Genomic DNA, 17,368 nt, shown 5'->3' on the forward strand with positions numbered 1-17,368 from the left:
ATACCACTGCTACCTATATTGACTGGCTTATTTGGAAAGTAAGATCATCAAGAGGGTTGGGGACAAGGGATCAGCTATACCTTTGAGGATATAGATCCTCATTTTATGGCTTTGGTTTAATAAAGTAAAAATGTAAGTAATCATAGCTTGTTTGGGAAGCAAAATATTTCAGTATGAGGTCTTGGTAGTGAAGAAGTTGAGAATTTGCTATGACTATTGGAATATATTCATTTTAAACACATTTTGGTTCCGTCCCAATTCTGGTGTAGTAACAGGGATATATTATTTTTCTAGAGTTCCTTTTCAGGGATTTAGGTCAGAAGATCAAGAGGCACTTCCTTCATTCAATAAATATTTACTGAGGTTCTGCTGCTTGCCAGTGTTTTATGCATTAGGAGCTTAATTTTGTAATCTGTGCATTGTATACATATTAGCCATGTCCATGTTTGTAAAAAGAAGTAATTGGAAAAGATCCAAATATTTATCAATAGAAGAATGGATAATCATTCATCCAAAGAACTTTGAGATCATTAAAAAGAAGACAGGTATTTGTTATTAGGATGCAAATATGCCAAAAGAATAGTAAGACCAAAGAATAGTTGTAAAATAAGTTGTATCCCATTTTTACATACACATGAGAAACTGACAAAAGTGGTTGCATCTGGGAAGAGGACTTAAGATGGGATATTTGGCTCTATATGTATTAAAAAAAAATCTTGAAGAATAAAGACCAATCTGTATTGTTAGTCTCATGTGTGGGATTTGGGGGGAGTGGATTATTCATTTCTCAAGATCACATAGTTCTCTAGATTTTTTAATGATAGTGTACAGCCTTCCTAACAGAAAATATATAGATCACCAGAAGGGATTAGCTGTCCACCCACGGATGCTGAAATATATCCCTGATTGAAGGTTCTCAACCTACCACTGCAAAAGAGCTTTCACAGGTCCTTTTCTCTCTACAGCATCCTATAGTAGTCAGGTCTTCTAGCATCTCTGGCCTGACTTATGATGGCGTTGACAACTGGTCCACCAGTGATTTACATGAACTTTCAGAAATTAAAAACAAGAACCATACTAACAACATTCTCTAGAAGTCTGTACAAGATTATGTTCTTGAGAATTTTATCAAATCCCTGCAACTAGAGATGAATTAGTCACAAGAATTCTGATTATATGCATCTTTTTATAGTGAAATTCCAGCTATTTATGTGTTTACTTAAATACACTGAAAGAAAAGTCAAGGCAGCAAGAAAAGAGACTCTAGGTTTATGGATCTTAGTCTGTGGCATTAAGTAAATGCTGTTCCCGAGTTGTATCCTAGTAAAGTGTTTTTCTGAGTTCTACTAGCCATTCTAGCAAATTATCAAACCTGAGGAGTGGGTTGTGTGTAATCCTAATTTATAACCAGCTGGCAAGAAGTATGGGTGACAGAAGTTAGTGACTTGAGTTTGGCATCTGAAGTTTGGGCAGTCTTGTGGGACTGAGTTCTTAACCTATGGGGTCTGCACTAACTCCATGTAGGAAACAGGTTTTTCTTTTAATTATGCTGATTCATTCCTGCAACTAGTGCTGTTAGAAACAACTTCTACTTGTGTAGTAGAGGGACATTCTTCAAAGTACCTGGCCAGTATTCCTCAAAATTGTCTAGATCAACAAAAACAAAGTCTGAGAACTGTCACAACCAAGAAGTGCCTATGCAGGTATCACAAGTGTAAAACAGTATCCTGGTACAGAAAAAAGTAAAAACTAAGAAAATCTGAATTAATTATGGGCAAAGGATTTGAACAAACATTTCTCTGAGGAGACAAATGGCCAGTAAGCATATGCGAAGATACTTAACATCATTAGTCACTAGGCAAATGCAAAATCACAATCACTTCACTAGGATGGCTGTAATAAGACAGATGAAACTCTCATACATTGCTGGTAGGACTGTGAAATGGTGCAGCCTTTCCAGAAAAGTTTTTGACAATTCACCGAAAGATTTAACAGTTACCATGTGGCTCAGTAATGTCACTCCTAGGTATGTATTTAAGTTGAAAATAGTCCTCGCAAAGAATTTGCACACAAATATTCATTAGCAGTATTCCAAATGGAAAAAAACCCAGTGTCCACCAATTGAAGGATGGGTGAACATATGCATGGAATGGTATTTGGCAATGGCATGAACTGATAAATGCTACAGTAAGGGTGAATCTTGAAAACACACTAAATGAACACATCAACAAAGGCCACATATTGATTCCATTTTATAGAAAATGTCCAAATTAGGCAAATCCTTAGAAACAAAACCAGATTAGTGATTGTATCAGGGACTGGGGAATGGAATGGGGAGTGAATGCTAATGAATTTGGCGTTTTTCTGAGGTGATGAAAATGTGCAATTACTAGTGAAGATTCCAAAATCTGAAATGTACTGAAAACCACCACATTACATACTTGGTGAAAAGTAGATTTAATGGCATGAGTATTTCAATAAAACCACTAAAAAGATTCTTTGTACTGGTGATACGACTCATGCTTATTCTCTAGGCAAGTGCTCTATATAAAGTAGAGCTAGACTGAGTAAAACAGATCTTAGCAAGGTCATATCCCCTTTCTATATGGTTTTCTTTGCTGGGAAGAATTCAAAGACTACACTAAACAACTGTTTCATAAGCTTTTATTGGAAAGGCTACAAACTTTATATCACCACTGCATTTCTTATGCTTAACTTGGTTGTGGGAAGTAAACTTGGATATAAAACTTTTATGCTTTTGAATCTTGCCCAGGCTGGCTGTAAAATATTTTTTGTACAATGGAGGTAGAGTACATAGGGCAATAATTTAAACTTCAGAGACCTCGATTAATGCCAGGACCCCTTTTTTTTTTTCATTTGGGGTTCTGTTAGTTCTGGAAATTAACTACAAGTACTCTGTTTAGGCTTAGGGATGGCATAAAACCCTTAAATTTTTAGTTTTCAGTTTCCCTGCATTTGTTCTTTTACAAATTTAAGATGTGTAACTGATGTCTCTTTTCCCTAAAATTAAAGTGTGTTCTAAAAATACCTACCCTGGGAATGAAAAGGTAATTCAAAGACGGAAAGAGCAATACAACAACCTTTTAATAGTAGTTTTACCTGATTTTTCTCATACCAGCTCAAGAGTCTTTTCTATAAAACATTAGTAGTATCAATGCTTCCCCCAATCTCAAATATTCAACTTAATGGAGACAGAGAATCTTTAATTTAACATTTAATGAAAACAGAGCATTGTAACAGGTTTTATGCAGACATGGTTCTAATTATTTGCTGTTATGTTACTTTTAAAAAGGGGATGGTTGTGGGGAAATAGAGGCTAGGTTAACCTGGCCCCAGTGTCAGGATCATTACTTATAAGTTTTGAAACTCAGATGTCCTTGACTCTACAAAGCATCAGTTGAAGCCAATAAAGCCTGTTTCTACCAACATACCAAACTTTCATTTGCTTTTAAACTATAAAATGGGCATGAACCTGAGGCAGAAGCTTCAGGCCAATAGGTTTTTAAGGGCTGTTTAAGAACCAGAACTGATACATTCTCCAGTTTAAGGGTAACATTTTATAGTTCAAAATGCAATTCTTCCTTCTAAAAATGTAACACAAAGAATAATTTACACCAACAGCTTTTTATTATCAAGTTTCGGAAACCTTTCACAAGATGGTAAAAAAAAAAAAAAAAAAAAAAAGAAAAAAAACCTTTACAACCATAACTAATGTTATTTTTTCCATTGTTCCCAGTCAGCTCCAAACCCATTGTGTGCAAAGCCCATTTTTCCATGCATCTAAATAATAGATACAGGCTATGAAATTCTTTTTTCTATTTGTAGCAGCTTATGCAGGTGCAGCCAAACACAAAGCTTCAGGACAAATTGTACACAAACTTTACAATGTGGGATTGAATGTAAAATATTAAACATAAAATCTACACAAAACTGATAAAAATCAAGCACAGATACCAGGGCTAAAACTTATAACCCATGTGTAAAAGAGAGTTGTTTCCTTTCAAGTGCTTTATTCTGCTACAGAACAGTCGAAATGAAGATGTAAAGCTTTGTGGTTAGTTTAAATTATACACTCTGTAGATACTATACCAATTTTTAAAGTTACACATAGACCAACAGATGTCCATCAGTTCATTTGGACTGACCACACACTCCAGCTGGATCACTGAAAACAAACCAGGCAAACGTGGAAAGAAAATCCACCTGTGCAATTTGTTTGCAGAGTTTACTGATGGGCACATTGCACTCCTGGTCCGTGATGGCTGCTGCTTTCTTCATCAGAACTATCATTATAGGCTTCACGCCTCTGACCACCTCCTGAGCCCCGAGTGCTATCAAATTCCTGAAGCTCTACCTCCTCTGTGTCTCCAATTATGTTTGGAACATCTGGTCTAGATGGCAGAAGATCTTCTAGTTCCTTCATTAAAACAAACAAAAATAAGATTAGTTGTAAGACACCTTCATCAACTTCCCTTTTGATACAATCAAAAGGTATACAAAGGTATGTACTACTTTGAGAGTTAAAAGAGGTAAGTCTTTGCATTCTAAGCCAGAGATCACAAACTGATGACCCACAGACCAAACCTGCAGACAGCTTTTGTACAAGTCATCTCTTACTTTAGAAAACAAAACAGAATGCCCAGAATAAGTTGTCAACATTTAAACACTGGAAAATTTCACATCAGACATGCTTGCCTCCACGGAACAACCAGTAGATACTAAGCTGGGGGTTACCCTCTTCAGGTGAGGGATCTATTTTTCAGGTGTCCCAATTCTCCCACCACCACCTCACACCAGTTTGCTTTACTTCATTATTATTCCCTGCTTGGCTCCATCAACATTTACACCAGCAATCACTTCTTTAATAACTAGGACAGCCCATCAATCACTCAAATATTAAAAAAGTAAAATTTTATAGATTGTGTTATCTAATCTTAACACCAAACACAAATGGAAGGTGACAAAGAAACACAACTTAATTGAACTTAAAGTCATCCATTGTTTAAATTTAGAGAGAATACTTACAGAAAGTTTATCTGGGTTGATCCAGTTGTTTTCAGGAAACTGCACATCAAACTTTATGTAAAGATCACCTTTTTCAAAGGGATTACGATACTGTGGCATTCCTTCACCTCGAACTACACGGACACATCCTATTATTTAAGTAAAGAAGAAACTACTAAGAATTTTACCCAAGAAGAAAGGTGCTCTGTAACACTGTTTTGAGGGTTATCTACTATAGAAAATTACAAATTGTAAAATACATGGAATCCTGGATCAGGAAAAAAACCCAAGATTTACCTGGTTCAATTACTTTACCAGGTGGGTATTTCACCACAATCTGACGTCCATCAAGGTGCTTAAATGTGAACTGAAATCCACATAGAGCTTCAACAAGTCCTATCTTGTATGTCATGTGCAAATCATTCCCATCTCTTTGGAACACCTGGCAAATAAAACACAGAAAAATTAAAAAAAAAATGTATGGAACCACACTCTGCTCTACTGTGTTCTTTGACTCAATTTCAAAACCTTAATTCCACTATTTACTGCTTGTCCCCATCTGTAATTCCCTGTATTTACATAAGGAAACCATTCTCAATGTGCTAGTCACTCCTGTAAGAAAAGCATAGGAATTGGGAAAACAATGGTTCATAAGGCACAGCTGAGGCTCCAAAAACAGAACCAGGTATATTCTGCATTTATAGCCCATTTCCTGACCTTTACTCTGAAAGAAAAGGTACAGTAGGCCCAGGAGAATTCTGTAGAACCAGTTGACCTTGGAGTGTTTCCCCAATTGGGGAAGCGGAGGGTCCAAGTTCAACATAAAAAGCTCAACCAGTAAAGAGGCTCAATCCCATGCTTTACACATATACAAACAAGTTTTACCTTACCTAAAGTTCAGAACTTGCTTAGATGAATGTAAAGAAGCAACAAATGCTAAAGCTGGCTTATTATTACACTATAATAAGCCTATGGACTAGCTAATGCAAAAGGTTATTCAGTAAGTATCAAGACCTTTCAACGTGAGGGAAAAATACATCCAATTTCACACAGGACAAAAACAAATTTGTAGTTTTTGCTTATTGGAGTTTATAAATATCTACATTTTGAATTTTAAGGTGAAACAAAATTAAATGCAGTGAAAGGTTATTTAGATTTTTCAATACAAGTCTCTTCCAAAGACTAATGCTAGCTGGTTCATTTTGGAAACAGAGGAAATCTGAAAGATAACCTTTTTTCCTAAATTATCCTCCTAAATTTACCCCTAAAGGAGAGTTAATTTCAATCCATTATCCTGGACCAGTAGCATCAAGAAGCACCAGGAAGCATGTAGGAATGCACATTCTTGGGCTCTACACCAAATGTATTGCATCAGAAACTATGGAGGCGGGGCCAGCAATCTAGTTTTAACATAGACCTCCAGGCAATTCTAATGTATGCTAAAGTTTGAGATCTACTAAATGTCTATTACCCATGTGCACTTACTTATTTCTCACAATGGGTGGAAAAATCAAATTCAACAAGGATTCTTTAATGTAGAATGTTTCAAAGCTTTTAGAAATGTGAAAGGCTATTGTTAAGACACATCTTTAACCAAATATCCTTACAGCTTTGGTTAAAGAAGGACACAAGAAAGGACACCATGTTCTTGGATAGGAGAACTCAACTTAAAATGACCCAAATTAAAAATATGGTATCAGGGTTGTTTTTTGTGGGGAGGAAACTGGCAGAAAGTGTGGGTAGGCATGACAATTTGATGTGAGCACCTGAACAGAGAATAAGCAAGCAAAGGAGAGGGAGTTTTTGAAAAACAGGATTAATAAACAGGGATGACCAAGAACCAGACAGTAAAACAGAAGTGATGACTTCTGAAAAACAAAAGTATACAGAAGGGATAACATCAGCAGATACTCTGGATTTTGCTGTTCAAATGCAAATGGTAGCCGATTCACCAAAACCCACACACACCTGTCATGAAAGATGAATACTCATGATACATCACATTCTCAAATGAGTGCTTTTTGATCAGAAGGCATATACTGTCTTGGTTATAGCACTCATCCTAATCTCATGGCCTCATAATTCAATTCCTTCAGCACAACTATTAGCAGAGTGACAAAAAGCCCAAACTAATCAAATTTTCTTCAGAAGGTTAGTATTTTCAGTGGTATAAATAAAACAAGATGCTTAAATCTCATCTTAGGTTCAAATTTATTTTACTGGTCATAATAAAAACCAAGAAAGAACAACCTTTGACTTAGAAGAACTTCCATTCTTACCTTTAACATCTTTTTTCTACGTTAGTTATATCTGCTGTATGTTGGAAATTACATGCAATTCCACTGCTACCAACAATTTTAAGAGGTGATCTTCTGAATGCCTCCCCACATCCCCAAGAAGGAAAAGCAGCTTATTCATTATCTCAACTGATTCTGCTGTATCCTTCGGAGGCAGGACTATCTTTGTTTTTTAGTAAGCAAAGCCAAGACCAGGGAGGCCTATGCTAGTAAATGGAAGTCAGAACTTAAGTCCATTGTCTCAGACTCCAGTAATCTTTATTTTAAAAATCTCAACTGAATTACATTTCACTATTAAGGGCTAAACTTAGGGGTAAAAAAGTTTCACCATCAGTGTGACATGCTAAAAACCCAGAAACATCATCTTTACTCTCTTCCAAATACAAACTAACTTCCTCACTACCGCCTGCTGCTGCACTGCCAGGCAGCATTTGATAACCTCTCTCACTGTTTCACTGATGTACCAGTGAAAATACCGGCATGCTTTTTGTATCACCTTTCAATACAGTTTACTCTACATGTAAGTAGGCTACAAGCATCTTGATGACTTGGCTATCTATCTTTCTACCTTTTATGCCTAGTATGGTGTGCATGGAAGGCAAAAATGAACAAATGAGGAAGTGGCTAAAATGCCAGTTAACAGGGAATCTTAAGCTTACCAACATTTCAACCTGTAAGGTCCCAAGGCAGAATCCTAGAAATTCTATTTTTAGCAATCTAGAAGACCCTTGCCATTTGGAGGTTCACAATATCCACGAAGGGCCAAGATACATACAGTAATTTATACAGCTTTGCTGAGGCAAGAAATTTGACTAGTATACCCTGAGAAAGACTAGTAGGAAAGCAAGTCACAACCCAGTGAGGGAATGAATCTCACCAAATTGCCAGAATCTGCATCTCAATACGGCTTTGTTTTCTATTGAATTCTTGAAGTGATTTTTTAAAAGTTTACTTTAATTGCAGAAATCACCATCAAATATGAGAAAATTTTAGTGCAAAGTAAAAAGGCAGATGACTTGTGATATAAAGACTTTCAGAGGAATTCAAGTTTATGTGATTAAGTACGAGGCCAGAATACTGGCAAATACTTCTATAATACTCAAGAATTTAGGTGATTTCTAAGGGATGTTTCTATGAATAGCTCCAAATACACTCTTCATGAATAAAGGTCTACAGTATACCATATAGCACATTAAAAAATACCGCCACTGCAATGGTATAATCAAAACAACATATACTAGACCACATCATTATACCAGTTAATTTTGCCTGGTACATACCAGATACAATATATATTCAAAATAATAATTTTTCTTTAAACTGCAGAACCTTTCTTACAAGAAAAGCTCACCTGGATACCCAATATGTAAAACAAATCAACATAGCAGCATTGAGGACTGAAGCTGTCCACTCACCACCCATCAAAGGAGTTTTATAATGAAAAATAAGCTGCCTTAGATCATCTGGTCCAATGCCCTTATTCTCATAAACAAGAAAACTGGGATACATAGACAACAGGATTACTTAAGATTATAGTGCTAGCCAATGGCTGAGCTAGGACCAAAACTGACTCCTTTTACAGTGCTTCTGACCACTCCTGCCGTGTTGGTCTCCTCAACAAGTCAGTTCTTATGAACTCAGCTTAATCAATTAACCTCATTTATGTTCACTGTTGGCTACAGGGAACACAAACAGACTGAACCTGTACCTTGCATGTAAGACCCATTTCTGGATAAAACAAAAACAAAACAAGCAAAAAGGAAATTACCTCGTGTTCCTTCTCTTGTAGCAAAAGAACAATATCTCCCGGTTCCACTCCTGGGGCCTGGTCTGCTTCCCCAGTGAATGTAATTCTCTGTCCATGTTTCATGCCTTTGTCTACGTGGACTTCAAGAATCTTGACTTCTTTAATCACCTTCTTCCCTTCACATTTTTTACAGCGGTCCTTTTCATTAATTACCTCTCCTGGAAAGAGAGGTCATTCAACCTTCCAGCAAGAGCACTACACTGCACTCTTAAGTAAAATAGGTCTTGATAATAATGCCTTTATTAATTTTCTGGATGTCTTTTAATTGCTACCTTGAGTTTTGTTTAAAGTATTTTTAGTACTTACATACTACAAAAACTCATATACTAGTACAGTTTACCTGAAGGACCCAGCTACTAGTCTCTTCTACTCTGGAGTTTAAATATATCTTAAACAATACTTTCTTGGTTTCTTACTCTACTCTCTAAGTTAAGACAAAGCTAAAGGATTGAGGAAACAAAATGGGTGGTCAGATGCTGGAGCTTAAAATGCTCCTTCATCTTTTGTTTTCAGTTTTAGTTTCATGTAAGTTTAAGCCTGTTGACAGAGACATCCAAATAAAAATTTAAATACCCTTTACAGCTCATTATTACATTGTATAGTTGGTATTGGATTTCATTTATATCATAGACTAAACTCGGCTCAGGTGTTCTATAATGGATCTCCCTTTTATTTAGGTATACTACCAGTGAGAATTTGCAAAGCCAATTAGAGATGACTGAATTTTAGCTGGCACTAACTACCTCCATACCATGTTGAAGACAAAACAGCCTCTTTTCTCTTGTATGTATTCTTCTGAAACATCTGATTAGTGGTATAGTAAAAGTAAAACTGAAGTTGTACATAGTACATTGTGGTAAAAGAGCACAACTTTAATGGCTAATTATTGGCACACTTTAAAGCTTAGATGTCATGTATAATGAATGACTTGAGGGACTGTTTCTAGAACACTGCTTTTGCAAAGTATGTTCTATAAAACACCAGTTCCTCAAAATGGTAATGGTACATGGCAAAAGATTTCAGTCAAGTTTGGTTTCTTGGCGGTGGGAATTCTTAAAGAAACTTTACTAAGATAAAATCCACTGAGACTCTCCATGGGGGGAATAAAATATGTAGCTTCTCCAAATTATCTCGCTTCTTCCAGAAGCAATTTTGAAAGGATGCTCTAGAACTGTGCTGTACAATATGATAGTTACCATTCATGTGCAGCTATTTAAAGTTTAAATTAATTAAAGTAAAAAAATTCAGGTCGTCAGTCACATTAGACACATTTTAAATATTCAAAGGCTGGTGGCTACTGTACTAGACATTACATATACAGAATATTTCATATCATTGCAGAGAAATTCTATTGCATAGCACTGCTCTGGAATAGCAGTGGGTTGGCAAACTAAGGCCTACAGACCAAACTGGGCATGTCCTTGTTTTTGTAATGTTTAACTAGAATTCAGTTAAGCCCATTTGTTTACATGTTGTCCGTGACTTATAAAAGCACTAAAAGGGCAGAGGTGAACAGTAGTTACAGAAACCATTTTTCCCACAAAGCCTAAAATATTTACCTCTGTGAGATGAGCTTCAACCCCAGTATCTATCCTTAAGAGCTACCTAAAGCTTACAGTGAAATCTACTTATTAGAATGATAACACTTTGCTATCTCCCTCATTACCAAATATAACCTTCCAAAATATAAAGGGACAAAAAACTCTGCCCATCTTTTTGGAATTAAAAAAGACTAACATTTCATTAAACACAATACAGATTTACTGGTTATCTGTGTTCACTGCATCTATGCAAAACTGGAATACTTTCACATTTTTCTTTTAGAACTCTCTGTATCTTTTCTTTAATAAGATTAAAAAAGAAAATTTGCAAGTCTCTCCAATTTCTGCATTCCCAATCCATTTCAACACAAAAGCAGAGAAGAATTGGCATGCATACCTTCTCCATTACAGTCAGAACACACAGACTGCATCTGTTGCACCATTCCTGGAGCCAGCTGTCTGATCATGATGCGTACACCTCGACCCCGACAAGCACTACACTTCTGAACAGCTCCAGTTTTTCCACCTTGGCTAAAGCAAGTAAAAGCATAAATTAGATTTTTGCCCACAGACTATTCAAACAGGCCATGACAGACAGGAATTATACGTTTTTCACCTTCATCTTCAACCCCTAATGACTTGTTTTTAAACAGACTTTCAGAAATATTAGCATATTTTCTGTGTCGGGTAGTTTTACATCATGAGTAACTTGTAGCAGGTATAGACTAAATGAGTCATTGAAACAACAGATTAAATTTATTTAATAAACCAGAACATACACTTACCCACTGCATGCACTACAGAGTACATTCTTGCTAAGTTGTAGTTTGGTTGTCTTGCCATTATACAGATCTTCTAAAGATACTCTGGGGAGAAAACAATTAGGTTCTATCAAATGCCAAGTTCTCTTAAATAAAAGATTTAAGTGACAGCTGATGCAACAAATTCCACTACAACCTTTTAAAGCAAAGAATTAAAAAAATACTTTACATTAAGTCAACTGACTTAAGGTTTCATTTTGTGGCTATGGACAATACATACGTTGCTCAAAACCAGACCTACAGGATCAGGTCAACAATTTCCTTGCTGCATTTTCTGATAAAACTAGTAACTGCACAAGCTCAAGCATCATGCAGAAGCCTGCCATCTAATCCAACCTTCTCAAACAGGTACAATGATTATCTGCATTTTAAGACAAAACCAAACAGATTAAGTTGCTGAAGATCACACAGACATTTGGCTCCAGAGTCCCTGCTCTAGGACAAGGCTCTGCTCCTCCAAGGACAATTTAGAAAGGCTCCAAGTTATATCACAACTTATGGGGAGGCACAAGATTGCACATCTCAAAAAAAAAAAAAAGGGAAAGAAAGAAAGTGGCCTTATCCACACTGTGACAGAGAGGAGGAAAATAACAGGTATTCAATAGAGTCTAGGAGATTTACAGGTCTTAAAGACCCACTGAATTTTAAGCAAATTGTATATCTGAACAACTTTTCAACTTTTCAAAGGGGTCTATGATTCAAAAATAGTATCCACTTAGGATCTGGCAGTGATGCATTTACTTTGGTTTTACCCTTCTCATTATTTTTAAATCTTAATAGTAATGATTTACTTTAAAACAGAGGAAAACTTCAAACAAAGTGTTTTGCAAAGCACCTATACTATTTTGTGGTATTAAAACTTTCTGAAAATTGTTATTTTATAAACTTTTACTCATTCTAGGCAGTATTTGAATAAAACACTATGGACAAAACATTACCAACACTTCCACCTAATGGAAGTATCTAAAGCGTAACCTCACACAAAAGCAATTGGTTGCACCTGCCTTTAATACTCCTATGAACCTTTAACCAAATCACTTTCAGAGAACAAATAGGTTAAGTCTCTTCCAAGTTATATATTTAATTACAATTAGTATGCAAATGACTACCTAAAAAATCCAGAAAAATTCTTATGTCAACAAACATGGTCAAGGGAAGGATAAATGTGGGTAATGGTGTGGCAAAGTTAGCACTCTATACTAGTAGGGCTACACTGGCACAATCCTCCACATGGCAATTTAGTTATATTTATCAGCCTCACAACACTGATGCCTGCGTGGGAATTTGTCAAGAAATAAAGCCATATATAAAAGATACCCAAAGCAGCACAATTACAGAAAAAACCCGGCAACATCCTATATAAGTGACAGCTGATACAACAAATTCCATTAAAATCTTTAAAAAGAAAGAATTAAAAATACCTTACACTAAGTCAACTGACTAAGGTTTCATTTTGTGGCTATGGACAGTATATATGGTCCTCAAAACTAGAACCTACAAGGATCAGGTCAACTATTTCCTTGCTGCATTTTCTGATTAAACTAGTAACTAAACAAGTTCAAGCATCATGCAGGAACCTTCCATTTAACCCAACCTTCTGAAAGAAGGTTGACTAAATAAATCACAGAATTAAATATAATAAAGTCACCCAAAATACAGTATAGTAAGGAAAATTCTGAATAATGTTAAAACATCAGGAAACAAAACTGCATTTACTGTACAGTATGAAAAATTTAAGAAGAGTAAGAAAAAAAGGTACAGCAAGCACTCTCTTGATCCTATTTACTTCTTAGACCATTTCTATATCAAAAAACACGAAAGAATTAATTCACACTGCATGAGTACTACTCTTGGAATGACAACCAAATGATTTTTTCTGAAGAGGAAATGCTTTTAAAATACAAACTTAAGAATGAGGCTCAAACAATGTGAAAGTTTATACTTTACTTCCTCTTATCTATTCAAATATATAAACTAGTAAGGAATATCTTAAGTAAACACTTTAACTTCAGTCTCTGGCATTTACAAGTCAAACTAGTATTGGTTCACCAAAAATTAACAGGAGAAAATACCCCACAAATTTTACAGAGTGAAATAACTATTTTCTCATTGTTTGCAATCTAAGATCAAGGTCTGACACCATTCATACGTTGGCAGGTTAATGTCAGGCTTAAAGGCAGCAAGCTCCATGGAAACCAATTTAGGAGAGTTCACACTGAGGATGAAGTAATGAGTGACTGTAACATATAAACAAACCAGAAAGAGTGTAACTCACTTTTTAAGTTTTTAAATAAAAGTGACTTGGAAGATTTAAATACTTTAAAGACAAGAATGTTCATAACTGCAATTTAAAACCATATAGTAACAAGCAACCTCAGAAACATATAACAAAACCACTTTCCTATTGGTGTAAGAACACCAACTATCCTTTACGATCTATAGCAAAATACAAACATCCAGGCTATCAAATTTAATTTAGTCACCCCGAGGACAGTAAGGCAAATGGAAGATTTTTTTTTCTGAAGAATACAACATTTTTGATACATTTTCTCTTTTACTGAGTATTACAATTTGGGGAAAAAAAGTACTTAATATATTTTAAACAAGAAAAAAGATATTCACTTGAGTGGATGCATCATGTCTTCTCCTCTTCTTCTGCCATTTCGACTTCTACTCTGATTGCCCATGAAGCCAAACAATCCCCCACCAAAAATGTGAGAGAAAATGTCATCCATGCCACCGCTTCCGCCGCTACCTTCCCGAAGACCTTGTTCTCCATATCTGTCATATAACTCGCGCTTCTCCGGATTTGATAGTACTTCATATGCAAAACTTATTTCTTTGAACTATAAAAGTAAAAAAGGAAAAAAATTGGTAATTGTTTCTACAGGAAATCTAGAACCTAATAAAAATAGAATAAATAATCTAATAAAAACACAATCTAATGAAAATTGTAAACTATCTTTGGTTTCATTCTGGTCCTATTTCCCACCTACCCAGAATTTTCCCATTCCCATTACAAAATCGATATACTCAACATAAAAATTTGGCTCTTTGGGCACAGAGGACTTTTCTTATAACATTCCTTTTTTGAAGGAGGGCAATTTAAGGTTAAGTTGAAACCTCAGGGCACAAAAGTCTCAAATAACTTACTTTATCACCAGCATTTGGATTCTTATCAGGGTGGTATTCCTTGGCTAACTTTCTGTATGCCTATAATAAAGGATTAAAATAAAAGTTATATACAAAGAACAGTTTCAAGATTTGTGAGTGCCAACTTAACATCCATTTTTCTGAGAAGCAATGTTCTAAAATTATAACCATCCAAAAATATCTTCTATTCATTAGGATTCTTAGGCATTTCCCATCTCGGTATTCTTTAATTTAATCTAACAAAGCAGTTTGTATACTTGAAAATAGGTTTATATGGCAGCCAAACACAAACCATGAAACAATGCCAGAGAAAAAATTTTTGAAAAATTCCACATTTTCACTATTAAATGTCTTTGACAGCCAGTAACCAGACCAGGAAGACTCCAATAACTCTAAAGAAGTGACTGTTTGGCTTAAATCACCAAAAATTGAGCTAAGGTAAGAATCCCTGCTCATGACAGCTCTTGCCTTCTAGTTGTATTATCAAGAAAATGCCAAGAGAAGCTTCTAAATCTTGTTTTATTTTCACATGGTGGATTAATCGGGGTCTTAGAGTGACCTCAGTCATAACGAAGTTGCATACATTTAGGTGATCACGATATACAGCACTTCAGTCCTTCATTCAGACACATGAATTACATAATACCGGCCAGCATTTCCGGTAAGGTAACAGGAAGTGCACTTTACTTTCGACCGTACCACCGGTCCCACTGCTTGAGGAGCATTATCATTTTTGTCGTGCAAATACGCAACCCTAAGCCCCGTGAAGATGCTGTGGGCTTTAATCAAATGCTTCAAGAGCTTTGAAATTCTGAGATTAAAGATTCGCAGCATTGTAAACAGCGACAGTGAGGCCTTATATTTATTTTTAGGCAGTGCACACTGAGGTGTTTGGCTGGGACCCACGGCTTATTCCTGCAGCGGGAACAGAACATTTAAGTTCCCTGGCACAGACCAATGCACCCCACACAGACCCACAAGGGTGGAAGAGAGGGAGGAGCTCCAGCGGCCGGGGCTTCCAGGAAACATCCCCAGCTCTGGCGGGGGCGGCCTTGACCCTCCCGCCAGGCCCTAGACCAGCCCCGACTAAGTTCCGGCGCCGACGTCCGCGGCGTGGACTTCTCTTCCGGGGCCGGGATGCGCTGGGCGCCTCTGCCCAACCTGTTTTTCCAGGGTGTTGACCTCGGCCCAGGGAGCGCTGGGCAAGCAGTTGCCTCCCGGCAGCTCCCGGCCTCTGCTCCCCTCCGGGGAAGGGAGAAAGGGAGGGTTTTGGTCGTATTTGCCCAAAGGTGGGTTTTATTTGCTGCATCTGCGGACGGGCATGGCAGGCGGCCCAAGGTCAGCCGAGGCCGGTCTCGCTGCCGCGGCCCCCAGCCTGGGCCGGCCGCGGCTGTTGCCGGCTCCGGACCGCCCCGTAGCGTGGCCTCGCCACCAAAGCCGCGCGGGCCCGCTCCGCTCACACCCTGTCAGGCCAGCCCCCTCCCCAATACCTTCTTCAGCTCGTTCTCGCTGGCGCCTGGCGGGACGCCCAGGATGTCGTACAGCTTCGTATCGGCCACGTTCGCCATGGCGGCCGGCCGCGCGGCGCTCAGGGAAGAAGGCGACGGAGCTGACGGAGCGGAGCCAGGCCCACAGCAGCGTCGGCAGCAGCGAAGGCCGAGGGAGACAGCAAGGGGGAAGCGGGGGCGGGGCTGAACTTTGACCCGGCGCGCGGCGCGCCGTGACGTCGCTGCGCACAGCCCGCCTCCGAGCGCTCCGTCGCGGGGTTTGGGGTCATGGGTGGGGTTGTGCCGGGGGTTTGCTCGCTCCTCCTCTGGTTGTAGGCCGTTTGTCGGGGTCCAGAGTAGAAAAAGGGATAGCTCTTCCTGGTGATCTCCAGGAATTCGGCTCTTTCCGAAAGGCGTTTATGCGCCGTGCTGAGGGGATGAAGAGGCCGTCTTCTTGATGGCTTCAAGTTTCCGGCGGGAGAGAAAGCCGGTTCCGCACCCTAAGGAGGCCCGTTCTGCACGCACAGGTCCTCAGAATCCGAGACACAGGCGGCGGGACCATCTGGGTCTGCTTCCCTCGGGACTATGAAGAAGCACTGTGTGTGTGTGTGTGTGTGTGTGTGTGTGTGTGTGTGTGTTGGTTCATATTAGGGAGTGTGTGTGTGTGTGTGTGTGTGTGGTGGTTCATATTAGGGAGTGTGTGTGTGTGTGTGTGTGTGTGTGTGTGTGGTGGTTCATATTAGGGAATGTGTGTGTGTGTGTGTGTGTGTGTGTGGTGGTTCATATTAGGGAATTTTCGAACATTCACCAATAGTATAATACACCCAAAAGCTCAACAGTTAGCTACATTATACGAATTTTGCATCTATCCCCCATACTCTAACCTCCAGTGTTTTAAGGGAAATCATTTTATTCATAAATACCCTGTGTGTGTGTGTATACATACATACATATATATATACACAACCGATGACTTCGTAACGCATAATGACATCACATTTAATGAAACTAATTCCTTTAATTCCTAGCCCATGTTTTAGATTTTCACAATTGCCTCATGTCCTTTCACAACTGGTTTGTGATATCCAGATCCAAACCATTGTCCACCTGTAGCATATGGATCATGTGTTTAGGTCTGTTAGTTGAGAGCTTTAAAATCAGCCCTCACAGTCCTCTGGTAATTGATGCGCATTGATTTACATTCGCTTACTACCACGTGCTGCGATGTAGAGGCGCC

General features: G+C 38.0%; 1 protein-coding gene across 1 annotated transcript; it reads right to left on the bottom strand.

The window, feature by feature from the left end:
* Positions 1-3,087: 3,087 nt before the first annotated feature.
* Positions 3,088-16,353, bottom strand: DNAJA2 (DnaJ heat shock protein family (Hsp40) member A2). Its single transcript, XM_017669083.3, has 9 exons — positions 16,135-16,353; positions 14,645-14,704; positions 14,114-14,337; positions 11,456-11,536; positions 11,068-11,201; positions 9,091-9,287; positions 5,323-5,467; positions 5,047-5,174; positions 3,088-4,438 (listed from the first exon to the last, which is right to left on the bottom strand). The coding sequence occupies exons 1-9, from the start codon at positions 16,210-16,212 to the stop codon at positions 4,247-4,249; spliced, it is 1,239 nt and encodes a 412-aa protein (XP_017524572.1). The 5' UTR covers positions 16,213-16,353; the 3' UTR covers positions 3,088-4,246.
* Between the last annotated feature and the right edge of the window lie 1,015 nt (positions 16,354-17,368).

Source organism: Manis javanica, chromosome 17, assembly GCF_040802235.1.
Source record: "Manis javanica isolate MJ-LG chromosome 17, MJ_LKY, whole genome shotgun sequence".
Lineage (NCBI taxonomy): Eukaryota > Metazoa > Chordata > Mammalia > Pholidota > Manidae > Manis > Manis javanica.